Genomic DNA, 26,816 nt, shown 5'->3' on the forward strand with positions numbered 1-26,816 from the left:
CCTATGATTTCTATCAACCAAGCTTATGCTTGGTGGTTGGTTTTAAATGTGCAACTAAGTTAAGATGCATACTATGATGTGCAAGTAAGTTTGCAAAAGTTAACTAAATGATGGAGATGCTTTAAACACAAGATTGCATAAACATGTAAGATTGTAAAAAGTATTTGCTTTGCCTTATGATAAATTTGTGATATACCCAAAACAAAATGAAAAATTGACTTGCATGTAAAGTAAATAGCAATGCTTGTGAAAAGTAAACTCAAGATTGTACTCAATTAGTTTTGCAAAAGAAGGAAAGAAACTTCAACTTGAGAGATTTGTTTGACATAAAGTAAATGTTTGCTTTGTAAAGTGAAATTGCCCAAATACAAGATGCATCAAAACTTAAGATGTGAATTCTTGCAAAGTAATGAAGCATAAAAGGATTTTAGACAATGCTCAAGCTAAACATATCAAGAGATTGTTTGCTTGAAAAATAAATTGCTATGAAATAAAAATTGTAGGTTGTAACTTGTACAATTGATACAAATAGTGCAAGCAAAATAGTCGTGACTTTAGAAAAGTAAATGAGATTGTATGGTTGTGTTAATTAGCAAATTAGAGCGTGCATGTAAAAGAAATGAAATACAAGAATCAACAAGTCAACCACAAGTCCTCTCCCAAAGTGGAGAGATGGGGATGCCAATGGGTAGAACCCACGTTCCCAAAATCAGAAATTTTATTAATTTACAAGAGGCAAGAGACCATGAAGCCTCCTCCAAACTCAAGGAAAGTCTTTTACAATGAAACCTTTTAGCTATAGACTTTTCCTTGATAAGTTATTTCTGCAATTGAGGCCAAAGAAGGGCACAAGAAAATTCAGATTTTTACAAGAAGAGAAGAGAGGCTAAGCCTCTTTGAGCCCACGGCCAAGAGAGAGAGAATGCAGCCCCAAAAGGAACTCAGCCTTGCTAAAGAAAGCCTCTCAATGCCCACGACCAAGAGAGAATTGATCTTGATTTGAGAGCTCGATTTCCTGCACACACTTGTTAATAGTTTCAAAGACAAATCCCGCAAGCTGTCACAAGAAACAAGTTAGAGTGGGCTGCAAAACAAACCAAGTATTAGCTCAATAAAATCACAAAGTATATGTGCAAGATAATCTACAAAAGGCTAAGCCAAAGAGTATGAGTAAACTCTCCTCATTGCCTAGCCATGATTTAGCTCCTAAAATAACAAGATATAAGAATATGAAGCACAATATTTAAGAAATAATTATCGAATGATGAAGCTAGAGATAGGAGCCCAAAACTCAAAATAAATCCCTGCAAGACAAATCCGAATGATAAGACTTTGGCAATTGACAAATGTGGGTTCTCCTTGAGTATTTTCAAGAGTGGGTTGGTTTGCCCGAGAACTTCCCCTCACGCTTGAAGCTTGATCAAAGAAAGATTTTCTACACAACTTCACATGAACAAATTAGATCCACATGGGCTTAATCAAATGCAATGAAGAGAAAATTCTAGAGATATATTTGACATCTACTAAAACATTTCTCTATCTAGAGCAAGTAAATAATCCTTATGCTAATACAAGATAGTTGCATATCAACATAACTTAAAAAAAAAATCATGGAAATAATAACATAATGAAGCAAGTAGAAATATAAGAGCAAGAATATCAAGAAGTTACCATACACAAGGAGAATAACACCTCAAATGTAACCCCAAAGTCTTGTATTAATTTGCAAAGAATGTACAATCCAGCAGAGTATCCTTAAGCACAATAGCTCGTATTCCAGGTTACATAATGAGAAAACAAAGCTCTTATTATATAGAAACTTGGGATCCAATCCCAAGGCAAACGCTGACAATCCCAAAGCAAATGGGTGACAATACCAAAGCACCTTCATGCGAATTCAAATTTTTCAAGTGGAATCAAGAATCCCTAGAGAAAAATCAAACTCCATGATGAAATGACAAGTGTATACAGGTGGGAATCAATGTGGGGACATTTCCCACACCAAATATTCTCCCAAATCCTCCTAAATGTGCATTAATTCCACAAATTCAAATTTCCCAATCAAAAGTTGTTGCAATTATGTCATGAAATTTGATTTCCTTGAGTACATGTCCTTTCCTTGATTTTAAGAGTCCACATCACCTTGGGACTTCACTTTAACTCCTCCATGATTTTCCACCTCATTTCCACATCATTTAGCATGTGTGGATATTTATTTTTCTCCATTTATTTAATTGTTGGCTTAATTTATTGCCACGTTTTCCACTAAACTTAAGAAAAGTGGGTTTTGAGGGTCTAGAACACATTTTTAATCTCTCAAAGTGTCTTAGTAGAAAGTTGAGGGTGAGAGGTGCAATTTTTATTACTCATACCCCATACAACTTCTCTAGACATCACTTATTACATTTCATATACAATTTTTATTTCAATTTCCGCCCTATGGGAAATTTAAAAATTAAAAAATGACCCCCTAGACGTAATCAAATTCCACAAAATTCCAAAGATGACCTAGCATGGTAATATACATTGACTCTCAACACTAATATGCATTAAGGGCTCAACCTTCAAGTCGTCACCCTGACTTTTGGGTAATGTAGTGAGTGAAAACCCTAGAAAATTATTCGCCACTAAAAATCAGGAATAATTAACCAAGTAAAAAAAACACTCCAAGGTGTACTCGCTTGTTGATCGAATCCCAACACCCTAGGCCTGTTACATGGATTTATTCATCATGCTAGTGACATTTATACAATATGTCTGTAGGGCTACGGAATCTGAGGACTGAAGAAGAAGTAGAGTTGAAAAACTCTAGTGATATGATGATCTTTGATGGTACAAGTAGCCTTTGGTACATCCTTGGGCATGGAATCTTCAAAAAAACTACAGGTGCCACTCCAGTGGTCAACAGGGCCCAAAGAGTTTTGAGGAGTTTTATGGGGGGTGACTGGGATTGATTGCCATTTTTCATCATTTAAGATCAATTCTGCAAAGTTCAATCTTGGTTCCCTTGCATTATGACGATTTCCGTAAAACGAAGTTAATAATAGGCATATTTTAATTAATTATGCTTAGTGTTGTTTCAAGTTGATTACTTGGAAAAACAAATTAGTGTAATAGCTCATTGGAATCAAGACAAAAAGATCTACAAGACAAAATGATGAAAAGGGGCTTTGGGAGGCCAGTGTGATCATGGTGGCAGTTTAAGCATTTTCTCAACATAAAAGTGACTTTAATTAGTAATAAAGAAGTCACTTATTAAATAAAAGGAGAAAATGTGTTTTTATCTAAAGGGTAATTAAAAGGGGGAAATTCACTTAGAAAATAGGAGGAAAATGCACTAAGTGGCTTATTAATAAAATAATAAAAAGAGATTTCTACAAGATTGGAGAAGATCCAGTAAAATCTTATAAAAGGGAGAGAAGTCCATTTCTCATTCATTTTGAATTATGATTATTTCTTATTGGTTGATCAAGAGCTCAAGTGAGTTTCTCTAAAGGGCTTCAGGCAAGACTCTCCCACTAGTTTCGGAGGACATCATTGCCACCCTAGCTGGTACTCACCAATTTTAGTGGACATCATTTCCACCCTATATGGCATTGTGGAAAAATCGCACAGGTTTCCATTTGTGCTTCAATTGCAAGTTTTTTGGGAGACATTTCTTCAGTGGGACGAATTGCTTAATATTGCCGAAGTCAGAGATTGGATCATTGCTAAAGACATTTGTTGGAGTTGGGGGTTATTGATTGGAGAGTCGAATTCATGTCCACGGAGGCTAAATTTATATGTTGGGCTGAGTTTATTTGTTGGGCCGAATTGATTAGCCAGCGCCCAATTTATTTATTGGGGCTAAATTTATCTGTTGGGACTAAGTTAATCTGTTGGGCCGAGTTTATTTGCTGGAACCCTGTTTATTTGTTGGGGCTGAATTTATCTATTGGGGTTGAATTTATTTGTCAAAGCCTAGTTTATTTGTTGGGGCTGAATTTATTTGTTGGCACCAAGATTATTTGCCAGAGATCTTTATTTGTTGGGGCCGAGATTATTTGTTGAAGATCTTTATTAGTTGTGGCCAAGATTATTTGCTGGAGATCTTTATGTATTGGGGCCGAGATTATTTGCCGGAGATCTTATTTGTTGGGGCCAAGATTATTTGCTGGAGCTCAGCTTATTTGTTGAGGTCATATTCATCATTATAGGAAGATCGATTTGCTAACTATGGGAGTGTTGCATTGATTGAGTAATTTGTTGGAGTTGTATTACAGGTTTTCAGATTGATATTCTCCATGTAAATCTCATGATCAAACTAATAAAAGTCTGGTTGTGCCTTAAAATATTTTTGTTGTCATTGTTTATTTGTTTTGCATACAAAGTGTTCTAAAAAAAGATTGCACATAAAGTGTTTGTCAAAATTCCTAAAAGATTAATAATTTTGCAAGGTGTGCTAGCATATTCCAGATATGGTATATAACACCTAAGCCCTGCCAAAAAGCTATAAAGACAACCCCCTCCCCCCACTATTTTCCTCACACCTCTCATTGAACATTTGTGAGCAATGATTTGTCCCAAGTATACCATATGTTAACAGACAAATGAAAGATCTGTCCTTAGTTTTTCCTCTCATTAAATTGCAGATCTGAGTTTTGAAATCTGTCTTTAAAGTTTTTAACTGTCAGCCTTCTACTAGTTTGAAGTTTTAAGTATGAAATTTGCATATTAAGAATTTAAGATAGGGTTTGCAATGTTGGAAATTTGAACTTTACCATAGGCCCATGAGTCAAAAGACTCAACATGGATCAAAGTTGATATTGTTGATGAGAAGATTTATTGCAAATATTGCAAGAAATGCATAAGGAGTGGGATGGAGTGTCGGAGGGGAGGAATATGTAGGTTGAAAGAACACTTGGCTGCTATAAAAGGCCAAGTTACCCCATGCATGGCCCCATTAGAGAAAATTGGAATTGCAAAATCAACTAATGAAATTTGAAGAAGACAAGGCTAGGGAAAAGGAGATGCTTGCAGCATGTTATCCAGACTCTACAATCTAGAAGCAATCTAGAGCCCCATTGATTATGTATTTTGTTGTTAAAACCTGATATTTATTGCAATTTGCACTCTGTGCCATTTTGAAAGTTTTTGATATATTCAATTTGACCTTTTACATGGTATAGGAATGACCAGACTTCGCATATTTTGTCTTTAATGGTTTGGAATTTTTAAATATATTTTTTGCATTAAAATTTAAATATTTATGTAGTTTTTAGTGAATCGAGTCATTGAAATCAGATTGGACTGAGTCAATCCGAGTCTGAGTTGGCCCTTGACCGATTGCAAGGCCAAGTCCAAGTTTAAAAACATTGAGCAAAACTACTGTTCTACCCCACCACATACAACAGAACCAAATCCACCTTCTCTATCCAGAATCCCTTCCACCACAAAATCCCTTCTCAGCATCCAAAAGAGAAGAGGCAAGCCAATCCCAAGGAATACATCTTTCGGGGCATAATTACTGGAAGAAAATTTTCACATCACATATCCTTGTCAAAATGGCCTTTCATTATAGAGTACATATTAGCTGTATTATTTTTTTCACACATGATTCTGTCCCTGCTTTGCTAGAGAAGCAATTTCATGCAAGTTAGTGATATAAAATGACCTTTAATCACAGTAGGAACATGCAAGTTAATCATATAAACTATTTTTTCGTCACATTAGGAACATGCATCCATTTGATGGTCCGAGTTATATTAGTGTTAATGTCAACATATGCCGCAAACTAATAGCTATTCTCTTTCAATATACAAATTGCGATAGACCTTCAACCACAAAGAACACTCGGACATAAACATTTGCTCATTAAAATTTATACTTTCCTACTCAACTAAGCAAATGATATTCAACAGATAGTGCTTGATTATTGACAAGGAAACTACACGGTCCATTTATTTGTCATAAAGGTAAAGTAATGGACATTGTTCAGCTTGACAAGGAGCAGTGTGTACCTGAGGGAGAAGTGAGCCCATCAGTGTAGATGAAAGGGCAGCCACTGCACCAGCTGTGACAATATACCTAGAAGTTTGATGAACAGACAATTGTGAAAAGTGTTTATTACCATTAAGATATGATTGCACCATGCACCCAAATTCTTTGGAAGCAGACAAAATGACATGCATTCCTTAAATATCAAGTTACTTACATGGCCCAATGCATACCATGGTCTGCAAAAGCAGATGAAATTGGAGTGTCTGGGTCCATTGAATAGTACGGTACAATGCCCACAATAACAGCAGACACCAACATGTATAGTCCACTACATATGAAAAGAGAAAGGCCAATGCCTAGAGGCAAATCACGCTGTGGATTTTTGACCTGCAAATAGAAAAAAATTCTTAACCCTGTGCCAAAACATGAATAGATAGTTATGATGGTGGATATTCATTTATTCATGTACTCAAAAATTTTAGCTCGGGAAGCAGAATCACATGATGCCTTCTGTTAACATTCTTCTATATGTGCTTCAATGACAGGAGAAATTGTTTTGCAAGACCTATTGAAATAGTCAATTTCAGTGTTCAAAAATTCAAAATTTAAATTTTATTTCAGCTGTCTTTGGAATGTAGTAAATTTCATGGCAAACCTCAATATATGAGCAATATACAATCAAAAGTCATGACAGAAACCAATGACAAACATTTTGACTCTTTTTTGGTCAGCATGGAAATGTCTCCAGATAAATTGTGTAGTCCAATGATATACATATGCATATATCAGAGAAAGTCCTGTCCCCCCACGTTTGAAGTGTGTCCACTTTCATCTTGCTCTCACCCCAACAGACATGATTACCACAAAGCTCACTTTACTACTCAGCAACACCAATGGTCAATGTTACCCACCAAAAGTGGGTACCCCTACGAGAAATTTTCTCCTATTCATCTTCTTCCAGCCAGCAGCCAACAGCCCCTGACAGCCACTATGTAGCCGATGCAATGTGCCGCTTTATCTCTGCCACCTGCATCAGCCATATGTTTCCTCACCCATTTGTCAAGAGCACACATGTTAGAAGGTGGGCAATCCGACCCAAAAGGTATGTTTTTCATTGTGCAATCGGGTGCTTATGCTTGTTTTTCATTTGGCCATTTTGGGCATGGATTATTGGGTGACTTGGAAGAAGGAAGGCCTTTGACCATAGTTTTGTTCCCTCGCCTTAAATGGGGGGTTAATCTTCAATCTTAGTCCTGTGGGATCTCCCTTATTGTTCTATGGCTTTAGGAAGGGCACTATTTGGGAAACCTCGACTTTGGTAGTGTGGAATTGGTTTTCTATTCCATATTTTTCACTCTCCTCCGCACATTACAAGCCCTACTCCACCATTTCCCCTCTACGGGTTCACATGACCATTAGGTCCACAGGGTGGCACATCCCTCCCCTTGTCGACATATCAGGGTCAGGCCTGAAAATGTTGCCCCAGAGGTTGATGCAGCTAAAAGAAAGTTAAAGGCATATCATGGCCACAAGCAAGAAAAAAAAGAAAAAGAAAAATCACAAAATGCAAAAGATGGTTGGGACATTAATAATAGCACGTGGGCAAAAGCCAAGCATGAGCTCTACCCCTTACCATTATAGCCATCACCTTGGTTCCTAGGGCCAATGATTGCCCCATCACACCATAAAAGGAACCCATGCACATCTGAACTCCTAGTGGGGCGATGAATTTCCCAACCTTTAAAGGGGTAATAACTATTATACATCATTCTCAACATGCTCTCATTTCCTAGAGCTTCGAGAAGTAATACAAAGAAAAATCAAGAAAAAGCAAAAGGCAAATAAAGCAGTGGAAAAACAAAGGCTAGGGTAACTCATGCAACCACGATTGCTCCCTCCTCACATCCATACACCCAATATGTGGACTTCCTCATCTTTGCTACCCCTTGGACCATGGCATTTGGCTCTGAGACCCCCTTATCCTCATCGATTCCATTGTTAGTCATATGCCACCTATTGATTGAACGATGTATAGGGGACATGTCTTTACCCTTAGTGGAACCAGCTAGAACTAATCTTAGCAGTTGATTAGGGACTTAAATTCGGTCGTTGATATGTCAACGAGAAAAGTATAAGAGGAGGCTTGAGGGTCACTTGGAGAGTACACCAGAAGATCAGTCATTCTATTCTCTAGAGCGGGGTTTGCTAAGAGAGATAGAATCATTGATCGAAGTTGCAGCTGAGGGGCAGTGAGTACAGAGAGACAGAGAGGCAGAGATAGTGTCGGGATATCAGCGCAGGAGCCAAAGAGAGTGACGCAATAGCAGCCAGGGTTCACGCAGGGCCACACAGAGCCAGCTAGGAGCTACGCAGTGCTTCAAAGAGGCCAGCGTAGCTGACGCAGAGGGCCAGAAGGTTGACGCAGGGCCTCCTGAGGCTAACGCAGGCCTATTCAAGGTCACACAGGGCCAACATTGGGCAGACAGAGGCTGACGTAGTCCAAAGAGGCTGACACTGGGGTTTCTGGGGCAAATTGGAGCTGAGGAGCTGCCGAAGGATTTATCCGGGGTTTCAACCGGGACATCTATCTCAGACAAAGAGGTACTACTGCCAAGGGCATTCTCTATTGGGTACGCCGAATTTGGCACCCAGATTGTACTCTGAAATTGTTTAATAAGAAAACCCCTAGATAGCTGCACCGGTTTTCCCACATTGGGTTTTTCCGGGGACATTGGTCCAAAAATAACGGTGTCATTTTGTGTGCTTGTATCTGTTTCCTTCAGTTGATGATCTATAATATGTTAAGCATGCACTAGTGTTTATTTTTAGTATTTACATTGTAAATAACTTGTTAAGTAACGGAACAAGCAGGTAGGAATAAATCAGTAAAGTGCATGGAGAGTTTCTAACTAGTAGACTTAGAAACTTCAACATGGTATCAGAGCCTGGTTGGAGATCACAAGAGAACTGAGGACACCAGTCGAGCAGAGCAATAGCAGCAGAAAAGAGTTGTCCCGAGTGACAAAAGTTGTTCCTAGCAGAGCAGTAACAAGGGAAGGGTGACGCAATCACTGCGTCATCAAGGGTGAGCCAGGAAGAGGCAGCACAGAGGCCAAGGGAGGCAAAGGGAGGCTCACGCAAAGCCATGCAAAAGGCCATAGTGTTGTGACGGAGTTGGCTTAGGAGGTCGAGTTGCTGGTGCCGGGATTGCGCAGAGCATAGGAGCTCTCACCTTCAAGTTGTTGGGGTTTAGGAGGCTGTGGGAAAGTTGCAGAGTGGAGTTGGTGGGGTACTGTAGTCAGAAGAGTACCTGACAGGGAAAGGCTAAGGAGGAGGGAGTTGCTACTGAGGGTTTCTAGCCAAGAAATCCGGATCAGTGGTGCGGTTGCACAGACGATCAGAGTAGGGGGCATCTTGACATTGGCAGAAGGATTTCCAAGAGGGAAATCGAGACTCAGAGGGAGTCACATCGAGAACTTCCAGGAGGGAAGTAGAAGAGCAACATGGCACTACACGGAGTAAGAGACCAAGATAGACTAGATGAAGCCTCAAACATCGTAGTCTGGAAGGCCAGAATCTTATCCGTACTTTACAGAAATCGTGTCAAGCACTTCGCCTTGAGGATGATAGTGATCCCAGTTGACCCAGTTGATAACGACAAGTACGAGGAGGCAATGGCGAAGGCCAAGAACATCATCCTTGACGGGTTCAATGACCATGTAGTACCACACATTGCCTAGAAGAAACAGCAAATGAGATGTGGGAGGCCCTAAAGCAATTGTACCAACATACTTTTGTGCAGAGAAGAATGTTACTAGAAAATCAAATGAGGTCATATCAGATGAAGGGAGAACCGATCGACACCTTCCTCGGTGGACTAAATGAGATCTGAGATCAGTTGAATTCTATAGGGGCCACGCCGGATTAGGAATTGATGGTGAGAACAGCCCTGAATGCAGTCTCAGAAGACTAGGAGGTATTTTTCTAGAGTATTCTGGGCAAAGGGACCCTTCCACCTAGGGAGGAGATGTGGGCGGCTCTTGGCCAAGAAGAGATCAGACGGCAGACCAAGGCGGGAAGCAGCAATAAGGGGATCAGAGTCAAAAAGGAGGAGGAAGATGTTGCCCTAGCATCTGAGGGAAAGCAAGAAAAACGGAAGGAGGAGGATCTCTCCAAGATCAAGTGCTTCCACTGTGGGCAGCTGGGTCATTATGTGACCCAGTGTCCAAGGAAGAAGAGTAAGGGAGAGTATTCCGAGACTAAGGCAGCACCAGCAAGGGTAGAGAAGGAAGTGGAGATAGACGATGACTATGCCATGAGTGCACACACACCACTTGAGCGGAAGTGGGGAGACATCAAGCTGTAATCAGGTGGACTACAGGCGATGAGGGGCAGGATCCTCGAGGTACCCACCCTCTTGGATTGGACCTTGCTAAGGGAGCCCCGAAGAGGAGTAGCAGGACTGGCTGATATGGGTAGAGATGGATTCGGATGGAGCAGCAGAAAGAGCTACAATGCAGGAGTCCTGAGACAGCGCGAGGCTAGCAAGCTCCAACAGTGCGAGAGACACGGGAGTGTTGCACCAGTGCAGGATGGCACAGAGAGGTGTGCAACGGTGCGAGATGCAAGGAGTTGTTGCAGCAGCGCAGAGGTCAGAGAGGGAGCACTTGTCAATGGTGGAGGGAGCTTCAACATCAGCGGGTGTCTCTAGCCCAATAGAGAGGTCAGAGTTGGGAGATCAGTTACTTACTTGTCAACGGTAGAGGGAGCTTCAACATCAGTGGGTGTCTCTAGGCCAACAGAGAGATAAGAGTTGGGAGATCAGTTACTTACTTCTCAGTCACTGAGTTGCAGTGCAACTGTGGGCAACACAATGTAGCATGATGAGAGGGGATGCAGTGCAAATGCAACAGTGGCAATGGCAAAGCCATGAGCAGCAGCATGGATGCAGAGGGGGCTGTCGTACAGATGCAGCAGTGGCAGTGGCAGAGCCATGGGCAGCAGTACAGGATGCAGCAATGTAGAGGATGATGGGCAGCAGGCCTAGCATCAGCACAAGGACCAATGTCAGATGATCAGGGTGATACTCAGTGAGGAGTATTGCTAGAGCACAGTCCTCGCTAAGAGGGAGTGTTGATTTTGCATAGCATCGGATGTGCTCTAGCCACAAAATTTGATGAAGAGGTTGGGGCACATGTGATCTCCAATACCCAGAAAGGGTTTGGGTAGATTCTAAACAGTTTGAGAAATATTAAAATAATTAATATTTTTAATGGAGTCCCTAAGTCTAAACTTAGGGAAATTAAAATATTAATGTGGATTAATATAAAATTGTGTTAGAATGGTTCAAAAGTCATGGATCAAGCCAGATCTAATCTTAGTCATTGATTAGGGACTTAATCTCGGTCGTTGATATGTCAACGAGAAAAGTATAAGAGGAGGCTTGAGGGTCACTTGGAGAGTACACCAAATGATCAATCATTCTATTCTCTAGAGCGGAGTTTGCTAAGAGAGATAGAATCAGTGATCAGAGTTGCAGCTGAGGGGCAGTGAGTACAAAGAGACAGAGGCAGAGATAGCGTCGGGAGATTAGCGCAGGAGCCAGAGAGAGTGACGCAGAAGCAACCAGGGCTCACGCAGGGCCATGCAGAGGCAGCCAGGAGTTGCGCAGTTCTTCAGAGAGGCCAGCGTAGCTGACGCAAAGGGCCAGAAGGTTGATGCAGGGCCTCTTGAAGCTAATGCGGGCCTATTCAGGGTGACACAGGGCCAACGTTGGGCAAAGATAGTCTGACGCAGTCCAGAGAGGCTGACACTGGGGTTTCTGGGGCAGATTGGAGCTGAGGAGTTGCCGGAGGGTTTATCCTGGGTTTCAGCCAGGACATTTGTCCCAGACTGAGAGGTACTACTGCCAAGGTGTTAAAATTGGCAACTAGGGCCAAACTCCATGTGGGTCACCTAATTTATGACTGCTGATATTTTTCCTAGATTCCTCTCGTCGAGAGGTGTAGGGATCTAAAGATCATCTGATTCCGACGAGTATTTATGAAGATATGAATTTATTTATAATTACTTGACAAATTGTCAAGGTCGGCCAGCAACTAAGTGTGTGGCACACATGCCCAACGTTTCATATAAATAGAAGAGAGGTTGAGTCATTTGCAACTCATCTCATCACTCATGTTCTCTCGCCTACGCATTAGATGAGCCTCACTCTCTCACACGTGTGGCTGAAGAAGGAAGACACAGATTTCTGGTTAGGGCAGCGTTGACTTGGGTTGACCTAGCTGCAGGTGGGCTGATTGGATAGCATTGACTAGCGTGGAGGCTTTCTTGACTGCGGATTGGGTTAGGCAACCTCTCCTATGCTAGCCACAGTTCTGTTCAGCAACTTTGACTAGGTTTGACCACCCCTTTGACCAGCATTGACTGTCAAGGAGCTGCTGCACGTTTGACCAAACTTTGACCAAGTGTTGACTGTCGTTTGACTGAGATTTGTGGACTGTTTTGGGCTGTTGAAGACCGATTTCTTCAAGTTGACTAGAAGTCAATCTGGGGCTATTTTGACCAAGTTTGACTGCGCTGATTTAGGGCTCTCTGCTGTTGTTATAAAATTACAAAATTCTGCATTGTACTATTTCTCTCTGTTGAACTATTGAAGATAAAAGAAGATTTAATCAAAGGGTTTCCCCGCATTGGGGTTTGTCCCTGGCTAGCCGCCACATCTTGTGTCTTTTGTCTTGGCTTGTTTTCTGTTGATCTTTTAATTTTCTATCTGCGCTTTACTTTATGTTTATGTGATTGCTAAACAGTGGCTAATAAGAAGAAAATAAGTAAACTGCTCTAAGCATAGAACATACCATAATTTAACATGGTATCAGAGCTAAGGTGAAGACAAAGCCCAAGCAAGAGCAATCATCGAAGAGAAGGTTGGCAAGGCTATCTTAAAGAAATCATGGGGTCCTCAACACACTTCCCTGCTGAAGACAAACTCGTGAGAAGTCTGACTATCACGAATGGAAGATGTCTCTCACTCTAACATTAGAAGAGCTGGAAGTCTTGGACCATGTGAGAGGCAAAATTGTTGAGCCTCCATCAAATGCATCCGTTGTTGCTAGGAACAAGTGGACAAAGGGAGAAGTCAAAGCAAGGAAGATCATTTGAGACTCTATCGACAAGCGCCTGGTGGCCTATGTTTCCGAGCTAACCACCTCCAAGGAAATCTATAGTAGACTGGTGAGTTTACTTAAAGTTAATGATGCAAATCAAGTTTTGCTCCTTAGAAATAAGCTGAAGGAAATTAAGAAGGGCAAAGATGAGAGTATGCAAGCATATTTCTTAAGGATCACCGAGATCAAGAATGATCTCCTATCTATTGGGGAAGTAATTCCTGACAGGGAAATGACACTCACAACTCTTGGAGGACTGCCACCTAAATGGTATATATTCAGGACTACTCTTCTCAACAATAACGTAATTCCTAGATTTGAGGAATTGATGGCTAGATGCATTCAAGAAGAAACAAGGATGGAAGAGCAAGAAATGCCCTACATAAAGGCCATGCCTCTGCCTTTTTTTCTCATGCTAAAAGAAGAAACAATTCCGGGGCTAAATTCAAAGGAAAGGTTGGACGGAAGGGTGGAAGAAAAGGACAATGTTACAATTGCAATAAAATGGGCCACTATGCGAGGGAGTGCCCTGATAAAAGGGACTCACACCATGACGATGATCAAAATCACTCTCAAGGCAGGTCCAATGGCAGAGGTAAAATAAATGCCGGAAATCAAGGAAGAGAACAACCCTTCAAGAAGGCAAGAAACTCCAGGTATGAATCTAACGTTGTTAACAATAAGCAAGATGAATATTATCTACTAGCGGCCCTCTCTACTACTGCTCCCGAGACTCGTTGGGAAATTGGCTTATTGATAGTGGTGCCTCAAGGCACTTCACTGGTTACAAAGAAGCTCTCTCTAATCTGGTAGAGAAGGAGACCAACTTGGAAATTGTTCTTGGGGACAATTCAAAATATCTCGTGAAAGGCGTAGGGAATGTCACTCTTCAATTGAATTAGGGAAATACAATCCATTTACAAGATGTATTATATGTACCTGATCTCAAAAAGAACCTGGTGTCCATTTCGGCAATGGAAGACAAAGGCTACAAGGTGGCCTTCAGCGATGGCAAGGTACGTGTATGGAAAAAGAACTTTAAAGATGCTTTCACTCTTGGGTTTCGAGTTGATTCATTATATCAGGTCGGAGGAAGTCCGTTGGGTGTCATGTCTTGTGACACATCTCTTCAGTCCGAACTATGGCATCGGAGGTTTGCTCACCTTCATTATAAAGCTCTACCCGATGTGAGAAAAATGGTGATCAGGATGCCCGAGTTCAGATTAGAGCAAGAAGGTGTATGTCCAGGATGTGCCAAAGGAAAGCTCAAAAGGGGACCATTCCCCTCAAGCCAAAGCAAGACCTCCGATATATTGCAGTTAGTTCACTCGGACATATCCGATATGATGCCTGTGAACTCCTTGGGAGGATATTTATATTACCTCACTTTTACAGATGATTATTCTGGCAAGACTTGGATATACTTCTTGAAAAAGAAGGATGAAGCGTTTTCCTGGTTTCGTCACTTCAAAGCCTTGATCGAAAATCAAACTGAAAAGAAGATCAAGATCTTAAGGACTAATAATGGGACTGAATATGAAACCAATGAGTTTCATGACTTTTGCAAAGAGGCGGGCATTAAGAGGGAGACTACTACACCATATACTCCTGAGCAGAATGGTGTGGCGGAAAGGAAGAATCGTACGATTGTGGAAGTTGTTCGTTCTATGCTCCATGATCAAAGACTTCCGAAATTTCTATGGGCCGAAGCTGCAAATACCGTCGTATATGTACAAAACCGATGCCCTCATCAAGCATTGGGTTCCAAGACTCCTGAGGAGATGTTCACTGGTAAGAAACCTAACGTATCTCATTTTAGAATTTTTGGAAGTCCTGTATATTTTCATGTGCCGAAGAAGAAAAGGAATAAATTGGGTGCATATGGAAAGAAAGGAATCTTCGTGGGCTATAGCGAAAATACTAAGGGCTATAGAATCTATGTGGCTGGTCAAAGGGAAGTCGAAATTAGCCATGATGTCACCTTTGACGAAGATATGGCTCTTAGCAAAGTTGACAATCTTCCTACTCTAAGGGGATCTAAAGAAGTTGACACCAGGAAACCGAAGGAAAAGGAAGATGAGACGATTCCTGATGTGGAAGAACCTATGGATCCTATTGATCCCCCTCCGCAAGAGCCTTCCTCTTCTAGGAAGAGGCCTTCATGGCTTAGGGGGACACTTGATGATACTGAAGGACAGATTGCACCCAGGGGAACCTTCCGGGTAAGTAAGAAGCCGAAAAGGTATCAGGGATACCTGACCATCATGAGCACGATCATCCAAAATGAGCCTTCGTCATTCACAGAAGTTGTCAAGCATCAAGTATGGAAGGATGCTATGACTGAGGAATATGAGTCCATCATGAAAAACGATGTCTGGGATGTGGTCCCCAGACCCCAGGACAAAGCAGTGGTCACTTCGAAATGGCTTTACAAGATAAAGCATGCAGTTGATGGAAGTGCGGAAAAGTATAAGGCTTGTTCTGTCGCTCATGGCTTCTCTCAGAAGGAAGGTATAGACTATGACGAGATTTTTGCACCTGTTGCCCGATATACCACCATCCACTCGATCATAGCCCTTGTTGCTTCGCAAGGATGGAACCTACATCAGATGGATGTCAAGACTGCATTCTTGCATGGTTCAATCAAAGAGGAAGTCTATGTGGAGCAAGCCGAAGGATTTGAGATTCATGATCGAGAATCTCATGTGTGCAGGTTGAATAAGGCCTTCTATGGGCTAAAGCAAGCACTCCGAGCATGGTATGAGAGGATCGATAGCTACTTGATGAAGCTAGGATTCACTAGGAGTGAAGCCGACCCTAACCTTTACTTTAAGGTTGAAGATGACAATCCTCTCATACTGGTGTTGTACGTTGACGACCTCTTTCTAACAGGGGCAGACCCTCTCATTCACAAATGTAAGAGGGAGTTGGCTTCTGAGTTTGAGATGAAGGACCTAGGACTGATGCACTATTTCCTAGGACTAGAAGTCTGGCAGAAGCCAGGGGAGATTTTCCTATCTCAAGGAAAATATGTGGTGAAGATATTGGAGAGATTTAGCATGGTGGACTGCAAGCCTGTAACTACCCCGATGGAGCTTGACTTCAAGAAGTTAAGCGGTAGTGTTGTCGAACCTGTTTTACGAAATGCTACCAAGTATCGTCAACTCGTCGGAGCATTGATGTTCTTGGTGAACTCCCGTCTGGATATATGCTTTGCAGTCAACACGTTGAGTCAACATATGGTTGAGCCTCACCATACACATTGGATTGGTGCCAAGAATCTGTTGAGATATCATTGTGGCACGATCACTCATGGGTTGAGATACACTGCCGGAGATGTGAGACTACTTGGATATACCGATGCTGATTGGGCACACAGTGTGGTGGATCGAAAGAGCACTTCCGGGTGTTATTTCTCTTTGGGATCTACCTCGATATCCTGTATAAGCAGGAAGCAAAAGTCGGTGGCTTTGAGCACCACCGAAGCAGAGTACATTGCTGCTAGTATGGCCTCCTGTGAGGCAGTCTGGTTGCGAAAGCTCTTCAGTGAGTTGTTTGGATTTACATTAGATACCACCGTGATCCTGTGTGACAACCAGAGCAGGATTCCTTTATCAAAGAATCCCGTATTTCATGATTGCTCCACAAGCATATCGATATCAGGTACCACTATATTCGAGATATGGTGCAGTAGGGAGCAATAAGCTTGCAACATATCGGTACAGATGAACAGGTTGCCGACATTTTGACAAAGCCCCTGGGAAAGATCAAATTTTTGACTTTCCGAGAACGACTTGGTGTCGTTCAAAGACCCTCTTATGAGGGTCAAATATGATGTATTGAACTCTAGGAGCTCCAGGGAGGCGCGAGGTACTTCTTGGAGCGACATGCGACCATAGGGCGACTCACCATCCCCTGGTGGTGCACTATGTACAGGGTGAAAGGTTCAACCTTCCCTTGTAACACCCCGTGGCCACTGTGGAACAGGATGATTAGTTCTCTTGTGGGCCAGGATGATTAGTTCTCCGTGGCGACTGTGGAACAGGATGATTAGTTCTCCTGTGGACGAGGATGATTAGTTCTCTGTGGCGTCTATTGGACAGGATGATTGTTCTCTTATGGACAAGATGATTAGTTCTCTTGTCGAGGCATCCTACCCATGCAGTCTGGGACTCATGGGAAGTACCTCTCATTTGATCAATGAGCAGGGAAATGGGTTAGGGACCATACTAGTACTATCGATGGACACATCGTTGTAGCTACCGGACTCCCTATGCTAGGATGACCTCCATTGATCTGGGATCAATGATACTAATCTAGGATCAGTGAGAGTGGTATGACACACTCTGAGACTGACTTCGGGTCAGTGGAGGATGGTATGATACATTCTCGATCATTTCTTCTTCTTCATAGTTCGAGCAGCGCAGGGCCAAGCTGTGTAGGGTAGTGCATTTGATGGTAGGAATAGTAGCGACGGTCAGACAAATTGCAAATGGAGTTCTCCCTAGTTGAGAGGGAGTGTTAAAATTGGCAACTAGGGCCAAACTATATGTGGGTCACCTTATTTATGACTGCTGATATTTTTCCTAGATTCCTCTCGTCGAGAGGTGTAGGATTGATCTAAAGATCATCCGATTTCAATGAGTATTTATGAAGATATGAATTTATTTCTAATTACTTGACAAATTGTCAAGGTCGGCCAACAGCAAAGTGTGTGTCACAAATGCCCAGTGTTTCATATAAATAGAAGAGAGGTTGAGTCATTTGCAACTCATCTCATCACTCGTCTTCTCTCTCTCCTACGCATTAGAGAAGCCTCTCTCTCACACATGTGGTTGAAGAAGGAAGACACAGATTTCTGGTTAGGGCAGCATTGACTTGGGTTGACCTCGCTGCAGGTGGGTTGATTGGATAGCGTTGACCAGCGTGGAGGCTTTCTTGACTGCGGATTGGGTTGGGCAACCTCTCCTAGGCTAGCCACAGTTTTGTTCAGCAACTTTGACCAGGTTTGACCACCCCTTTGACCAGCATTGATTGTTAAGTAGTTGTTGCGGGTTTGACCAGACTTTGACCAAGTGTTGACTGTTGTTTGACTGAGATTTGTGGATTGTTTTTGGTTGTTGAAGACCGAGTTCTTCAAGTTGACTAGAAGTCAATCCAGAGTTGTTTTGACCAAGTTTGACTGCGCTGATTTAGGGCTCTCTGCTGCTGTTATAAAGTTACAGAATTATGCATTGTACTATTTCTCTTTGTTGAACTATTGAAGATAAAAGAAGATTTGATCAAAGGGTTTCCCCGCATTGGGGTTTGTCCCTGGCTAGCCGCCACATCTTGTGTCTCTTCTCTTGGCTTGTTTTTTGTTGATCTTTTAATGTTCTATTTGCACTTTACTTTATGTTTATGTGATTGCTAAATAGTGGCTAATAAGAAGAAAAGAAGTAAATTGCTCTAAGCATAGAACATACCATAATTTAACATGGTATCAGAGCTGAGGTGAAGACAAAGCCCAAGCAAAAGCAAGAGAAAGAGCAATCACCAAAGAGAAGGTTGGCAAGGCTATCTTAAATAAATCATGGGGTCCTCAACACACTTTAGACTGGTGAGTTTACTTAAAGTTAATGATGCAAATCAAGTTTTGTTCCTTAGAAATAAGCTGAAGGAAATTAAGAAGGGCAAAGATGAGGTACTACTACCAAGGGCATTCTCTGTTGGGTAAGCCGGATTTGGCACCCAAATTGTACTCTGAGATTGCTTAATAAGAAAACCCTCAAATAGCTGCATCGGTTTTCCCGCATTGGTTTTTTCCGGGGACATTGATCCAAAAATAACAGTGTCATTTTGTGTGCTTGTATTTGTTTCCTTCAGTTGATGATTTGTAATATGTTGAGCATGCACTAGTGTTTCGTTTCAGTATTTACATTGTAAATAACTTGTTAAGTAACAAAACAAGTAGGTAGGAATAAATCAGTAAAGTGCATGGAGGGTTTCCAACTGGTAGACTTAGAAACTTCAACATTCTTTGAGAGTGTTTTGCTTGCTTGAAGCCTTGAGCCATTATTGAGTCTCTCTCTTGAATGAGCTCTAGCTTGATCACTTTGTGCCTTATACCTAGCATATATATTTTAAGTGATCTCCCTCCTACTGAGACTCCTCCTGTCGGTGAAAATCTGTAAAGAGCAGGGGGTTTTGGTTGGAGTGACATCCGACCTCTACCCTATTGTTAACACTTTGTGTAGTTATTGTCTTGTAGGGTTTTCCCCTCCAAGGCCTGCTAGATTTTGTGGTAACAATCAACATGTTTGCACTTTTGTGTTTGTTGTGTAGAACATATTCTTTGGACATAATCACATATCGAAACAAATCCAGTGTCTCCAGAGTCCATAGTTGAAGAATGCTCACTTCCATCTTGTTATCATCCTAGCGTAATAATAGGCATGATTATGCACTTTACCTTTGCAACCAAGAGCCACCATTAGTAGCCAATACATCTACTACTTATAGGTTTCATACGTGTAACATGTTCTCTTTCCAGCATATTGGTGCAATCTGGGTTTGATATACATAACACACTTTTCCTTGGGCACATCAGCACATTTTGTGGTTTTATATGTGTAACGCATTCTTTCTTGGACAAAACAACACAAATTATTAGTTTTTGGATATGGTAGCAGCAAATAGGTGTTATAGCCTCAAATTGTGTTTAAAAGGCTAAGGAACACGATATCTCCAAAACCCAGAAAATGTTTCAAAAGAAAATACTTGGAGAAACCTTAACTAAATTAATTATAAATACTTAAAATATTTCCTAAGACTAACTTAGAAAAAGTGGTTAATTAAATCGAATTGATTAAGGAAGTTTGATTTTGATCTAGAAGCTTTAATTGATGAAGTCAAATTAATCTTAGCCATCGGTTGAGATGTAATCGTGGTCGTTGAGACTCCAACAAGAGATTATAAGAGCAGGTCGAAGGAATTGGAGAAGACACAGTGTATGAGTTGAGCAGTTCAACTACCCAGTTGCATGTATTCAACAAGGGCGCAATTGAAACTAGGGAAAGCATTAGAGCAAGGGTTTCAACAGAGATTTGAGAGCAAGAGTCCGAAGGAATTTTCCTCGGTATTTTCCAATGTCTGAGAGACAAGAAGAGGAGGTTGAATTCATCTGCAGAAGAGGCCGCTACAGCTAGTGCGAGTAGCCATATTTCCTAGTGCAAGTTGGCAAAGGAAACACATTTTATGTTGATTTCTGGTAGCATCGGATGTGCTCTAAGCCTCAAAATTTGCAGGGGGGCTAGGACACATGTATTCCAGAATATCCAGAAATCGTTTTGGGAAATTCCACCTAGAGACAGTTTTATTATAATAATTAATCATTTTTAATGGATGCCTAAGTCTAAACTTAGGAAATTAAAATAATTAAAGGGTATTAATTAAACTGGGTGTGAAACTTCTAGAAGAAGACAAGGATCAAGTCAAAATGATCTGAGCCATTGATTAGAATCTAATCTGGGTCGTTGATTGATCAACGAGAGGATTATAAGGACTTTGATGGGCATTTGGAAGATACACCAGGCAGATACTCAATTGCCCAAGTAGATCGATTTTCTCATTGGCTGAAGTTCGACAAGAGGAAATCGAATCAGAGGGTGAGTTGTAGGTGAGAGGGAGAGGGTATCAGCAATAGTCGAGAGTGCAGGAAACAACAGGAAGAGGCAGCACAGAAGAGGGACGCAGATCACCCACGCAGAGGCAGTGACGCAGGGACAGCGCAGTCACTGCACAGAGGGTGACACAGTGTGGCTAGCGTGAGGGCAACAGGTCCTCTCAGGTGTCAAAAATTCACTGTGGAGTGGAGAAATTTGTTTGTAAAATTTCTCTCAATGATTCTTCTTCTATTCTGCTATCCGTAGATTCTACATGAGATTTTGTTGAAGAATAGTCAAAGAAACCCTCATCTACTGCACCGGTTTTCCCACATTGGGTTTTTCCGGGGACAATTGTCCAAAAACAACTGTGTTAATGTGTTCTTGTTGTGCTAGTATTTTCCTTACATTTATTTTCCACAATACTTAATTTGTAAAGGTTGTAGTGTATGTATTTCGATATTTGTCGTAGACAACTGCGAATAATTTGTTTCAGTAAACTAACAATTAGAAGAAATATTATCAGTTCCTACAGTAGGATTTGGAATTCCCAAAATTTCACATTTTAATTGTTGATTGTCGGATCAGTATCCAAGAGGCAGAACGAGTGGGTTTTAGAGGGAGAGGGAGGTAGGATGACTAACCTAGAGGTAATTATGGGGTTGTAAGCTTTCTCCTCAGCTAGATCTATGCATTCTAGCAGGAAGTGTGAATTCCAGGAGGAGGTGTGCGTTGCTAGGAGAGGCCAGTTCGATTGCAAAGGGAGACAAGTTTGTCTGCAAATTATTTTTCCAACATAAGTCGGAGCTTTGCCTATAAGAGGTAAGCATATTATTGTACTCTTGAATTGCTGAAGAATTTATAATAATAAAACCCTCATCGGTTGCATTGGTCTTCCCTTAAAGGTTTTTCCAAGGACATTTGTCCAAAAACAACGGTGTCAATTTTTATGTGTGTGCATCTATTTCTTAGTTTCAGTTTTATATTCCACAACGTTTTTATTCTGAAGAATGCAATAGTGAATTTATCGTTATTTGCTGAAAAATAATTCAGAAGACAAATAAACGGCAAACAATTAAAAGATAAATATGCAGTTGGTTGCATTCGTGGAAATTTCACATGGTATAAGAGCAGAAAATATCGTATTAGAGGCTTTAGAGTGAAGGCAACCAGGGTTGTCCAGTTCAAAGGGAGATCTGAAGCATAGAACTAGATCTGTGCAAGCCTAGCCAGAGAGTGCGAATTGCAAGGAGGCAGAAATTCAATTTCCAATCCAGGTCAGAGGAAATGTTCGATTTTTCTCAAAGCAGTAGCAATAGGTAGTGAGGATTGTCGGAAACGAGTTTCCAGTGAGAAAATCATAGATTCGAGAGTAGATCTAGCGGAGAGATTTGCGGCTTAGGGTTTCGCAAAACCATATCTGTATAAGGCAAGAAAGAGGAAAGCACACGAGGTTTTCATTTCTCAAGTATTCTTAGTATCATACAAAGGTCAATTTACCAATAGAAGAAGGACCTATTGAAGGTCAAGTGCTTCGAATGTGGTGAGCATGGTCTCTAAGTCAAACAGTGTCCGAAGAGGAAGAAGGACAAGAAGGGAAAGCAGACAGCAGCTTCAGCAGAGATCGATGACATGTCTTCCAAGTTGGAGGATGAGTTTGTTATGTTTGCGGCATTATCCTCAGATGTGGGAGGCGAATAGTATTCTGATATGCCAGATTGGGAAGGGTCTACGAGAGGAGCAGCAGGAGGTCTAGATCTAGCCAAGGAGGGCTTGATCAGCAAATCAGATCTTGTTGTTTAGGAGATTCCTCAGATGGATCATTACTTTTGCTACAAGCACCAAAAGAGTTAAACTGGTAGGAGGATCAAAGTGTCAGCAAGGCGTAGTCGAATTCTCGAGAGACAATGCAAAGCCAGCTAGGCGCAATCAATATGCTCAAGAGACAAGTGTGGAGCCAGTTGCAATAACACAGTAGATCAATAGAGATCAATACCCACAGTTGTAGTAGTTGTCGCAACACATAGTTAGTGCACAGGCATCAACAGTGTGAGATCAGAGTAGCATAGTTGTGCATAGGATGGTTCAACTATAGCATGTAGTAGCAGAGTCAAAGATTGTGTGCAGCATGGATCAATTTGGCTACAATATGTCCCACAGACCAGTAGTTGGCTATATACTCACGAAGGCCCTAGGGAGGGAAAAGTCCGACCTTTTGAGAAAACAAACTGGTATAGTGGAGAACACCTTCCTTGCTAAGCGGGAGTGTTAGTTTTTGGATATGGTAGCAGCGGACAAGTGTTCTAGTCTCAGAAAGTATCTAAGAAGTTATGAAAACAAGATCTCTAAAACCCAAAAAAGGTTTCATGGTAAAATATTTGGGGACACCTCAATTAAATAAATTAACCATAATTAAAATATTTCCTAAGTCTAACTTAGGAAAAATGATTAATTAAAGGGAATTCATTAAAGAAGTTCGATTTTGCTCTCGAGGCTTCTATTGATGAAGTCAAATTGATCTTAGCCATTGGTTGAGATGTAATCATGGCTGATGAGACTCCAACAAGAGAATATAAGAGCAGTTCGAGGTAATTGGAGAAGACACGATGTATGACTTGAGCAGTTCGACTGCCAAGTATTTAGCAAGGGTGCAATTAAAACTAGGGAAAGCATCGGAGAAAGGGTTTTGGTAGAGATTTGAGAGAAGGAGTCCAGAGCAATTTTCCTCAATATTTTCCAGTGTTCGTGAGACATGAAGAGGAGGTTGAATTCATCTACAGAGAACGTTGCTACAGCTAGTGCGAGTAGCAAAATTTCCCAATGTAGGTTGTCTGAGGTGTTGAGAAATCTAGGGCATAACTATTAGATGATTTCTATTCTTTAGATAATTGCTTGTGAATGCTTTTTACTTATTAGATTAGTATCTTCTTTGTACTTAGATTATTATAGTATTCTTATTCATCAAACAGATACCAATGCATAAACAATAAAGAGATAAGAAACACAGAATATAGGCTATCAGTCAGGGCCAAAACCTCTCCCACTTGAGACGAAAACCCGAACAAATTCTTCTTCGTATAGAGACTCCAATTGACGAATACCAAGACCAAGACCCTTGACCTATTTGCCACTCCAAGACCAAGACACAAGATCCTTCCTTTTTCTGCCTTCTCCTTGACCAAGTCAATACTAGTCAAAACTTCTTCTTTCACTGCACTTTTCAGCTACCCTAAAGATTTCGGCCTTCCTCCATAGGTCTGCAATTTCAGCTACTTGAAATCACTGCATAAACACACGTGTGGGCTAAGATACGGCCCTTCTTGTAGTGTCTCTCCTTCGCTTGTCTTGAGGATGGTTCCTTGTTGTTTCGGTGAAGGTGTTTTACCAAGAAACAGTCCCAAAAGAGCTCAATCTTCCTCTTCCTTTCCTCGTTGGTTAGTAGGTTGCCTTCCTTGAGAACCTCACACTCTTTTCTGTCCTCTTCTCCTTCACCAAAATTGTGTCTCTGAAATAAGGTTGAGTTTCCCTATTTATAGTTGTTGCTCATGATAATAAGTCGACTTGACAGTGAGCTAGGCCGACATGTCTTTCGGAAAGGTTTCATCACTTTATTTAAGACAGCCTTGCTAGGCGATGCTTGTGCTTATCTTGGAGGGCCTTTTGACTCTTTTAATGACTTATACAAATATGTAACATGCCCAAGAAGGCTCTTTCATAAATGACATTGACTCAATTTGACTTTATGACCAATCCTAAGGGCTCACAATGAAAGCCATTCTAAAAATAAAATGCCTTGCTCATGAAACCCATGAGACAAGCATTACAATAATAATTTTATGAATTACATAAAATCACAATTACATGTCATTATGAGGACCGAACCTAGTTACATTTTTCAACACTGCCTCTTAACTAGGGAGGTATTCATAATGAAACTTGGTCATTCTCAATCTGAAGAATTCTCATAAAAAGAGTCAATTTGGTAACCCATCTGTTTAGCATCATATCAACCAGCATTGTCACATAGCAAGGCCTTGACTAACAACTCTATCTCTCCACAAGATCTGAGCACAATGTTGGCGAGACCAATGATGTATAGACACCCTCATCATTGTCTCTCTTGGAACATACCCCACCCGGGTTCTTAGGGTGTGTTCCACCAGGACTATTCTTATCTTGGATTCCCAATCCTCAAAGAATATCGGTCCTCTACAACTACTCTTATCTTGGATGCCCTAACTCATCCACAAAAAGTAGCAGATCCCAGATGTTTACCCAATCCTGCATTTTGTCTTCCCAAGTGAAGATAATAATGGTGTGTCTATCTCTCCCTCTTAATTAGGGAGGACATATCTATTCCAATAAAGGAATGTACTCATTCCTACGAAAGGAATGTACCTAAGCTCCCTCTTGGCTTAGGAATTTTGCTTCCAAGTTTCTACCAAGTAAGAAACTTGTTTCCAGACTCCCTCTTAATTAGGGACCTACAGCAGCTCCTTAGGTGGAGATGATGGGACAACTAGCTGCTTGAAGAATTCCTCCTCACGATGTCATGAACTTCTTTTCGTTATTCAAGAGTATTTATGTTTGGGACTTGTTTATAGGGCACAAACCATCCATACATTCATCCATGAGTTAGTCATGTCATCATCGGAAAGTGATCCATCAGTCCATATCTAGCCTTCCTTCATGCCATGCTTCCTTCTTTCATGCCATGTTTCCTTAAGGATCTTTCATCCGACTACATGGACAACAGTGGTGGAAGACATCCATAGATCTTCCCTTAGCAACCTTGCATAAGCCCATCCACATATTTGTTCAAAAATAAGAAATGGACACTTAAATCAAAATTACCTTTGTGATGGCCTTTCATCATGACATCTTCTAATTTGTATCAGCATCCTGCATACATATCGACACAACTCCCAAAGATATATATTGTCAAGGGTCTCTTTCTTTTTCAAACTCCATCAGAGTCTTCATATCTTTCATGGAGATATCCTAGTCAAATCTTCTTGATCCTTGGATGTTGATTATCTTTTTCCATGGTTGCATATCCCACCATCTCTTCCTTCATTTCTTCACACATTTCATTCCCAAGAATTTCCAATAAGAATTCCTCCAGTGGTTGTCAACCACCTCATATTACATATGAGGATATATTATGTTTATTTCATCTAGACAATGTGTCACTCATGCCTTTTTGCATCATTTCAGAGGAGGAGATCCTTTTTCTTTTGATCATGCTCTCAAGATAGAGCATTGATCCATGTTACCTACAACCATATGACATGACTCTTCAATATTGCATATAAGCATAGATACCTCATTTTTCTTTCGGTCATCCAGACTTCTTGCAGTAGCTTCTTTGATTGAAAGAGCTTCAATCCCTTGATCTGCTTCACCACTTTTATGTCATCATACCATCATCCCATGAATTCCACAAGTTTGGAATTCTTGATGAAACACTTGCTTCTCTTTTGATCGGCAAACCTTTCGATGAAGATTCCATCAAAGTATCTTGAGGATCTAGAGTATCCTCATCTAACAGATGTTCCCTTTGTCTAATGTATGATGAGCTTTGACCTGAATGACCCTTTTCCTTTCCATAAGTGCCACTTATGTTTCCAATGAGGTTCCCAAGAGCTATATCCTTCCATAGTTGACTTCCATAGATTCCAATTTCAACCATCTTTCATGCTTCTCTATGATGATGTTACAAGCTCTTGCTTTCAATGCTTCTATGATGCCATGATGCATCCCATCATTTTTATTAGCGAATCATGATAGCCATATCTAACAGAAGACTTAGGAACTATGAAAAGAACTTAGGTGAGGAAGACTATCTCAGTCATAGTAGAGATCTCTTACTTCCTTTTTCTTGGACTTCTTCTTTTCAGCTTCCTCCACTTCTTCGGTGATATGAGCTTCTTCTCTTCCTCTTTTGTTATTGTCCTTTTTGATCTCAAGGCAATCTCTTTTGTAGTGTCCATATTCTTGACACCCATAACATTGAATCTTAGCCATG

At 41.0% G+C, this 26,816-nt stretch overlaps 1 protein-coding gene across 3 annotated transcripts in view; it reads right to left on the reverse strand.

Moving 5' to 3' along the window:
* LOC149182627 (cationic amino acid transporter 3, mitochondrial-like) overlaps positions 1 to 26,816 on the reverse strand; it is a 240,575-nt gene that overhangs the window by 131,507 nt on the left and 82,252 nt on the right. For all 3 annotated transcript variants that reach the window (XM_089416902.1, XM_089416901.1, XM_089416900.1), the window contains exons 7-8: positions 6,194 to 6,366; positions 6,000 to 6,066 (exon numbers count right to left, since the gene is read on the reverse strand). In XM_089416902.1, the coding sequence (XP_089273028.1) occupies positions 6,000 to 6,066; positions 6,194 to 6,366 (240 nt within the window). The remainder of the gene's footprint in view (positions 1 to 5,999; positions 6,067 to 6,193; positions 6,367 to 26,816) is intronic.

The sequence above is a fragment of the Pinus tabuliformis genome, chromosome 3_2 (genome assembly GCF_031772625.1).
Source record: "Pinus tabuliformis cultivar Carrire ecotype Pingquan chromosome 3_2, CPIR1, whole genome shotgun sequence".
Lineage (NCBI taxonomy): Eukaryota > Viridiplantae > Streptophyta > Pinopsida > Pinales > Pinaceae > Pinus > Pinus tabuliformis.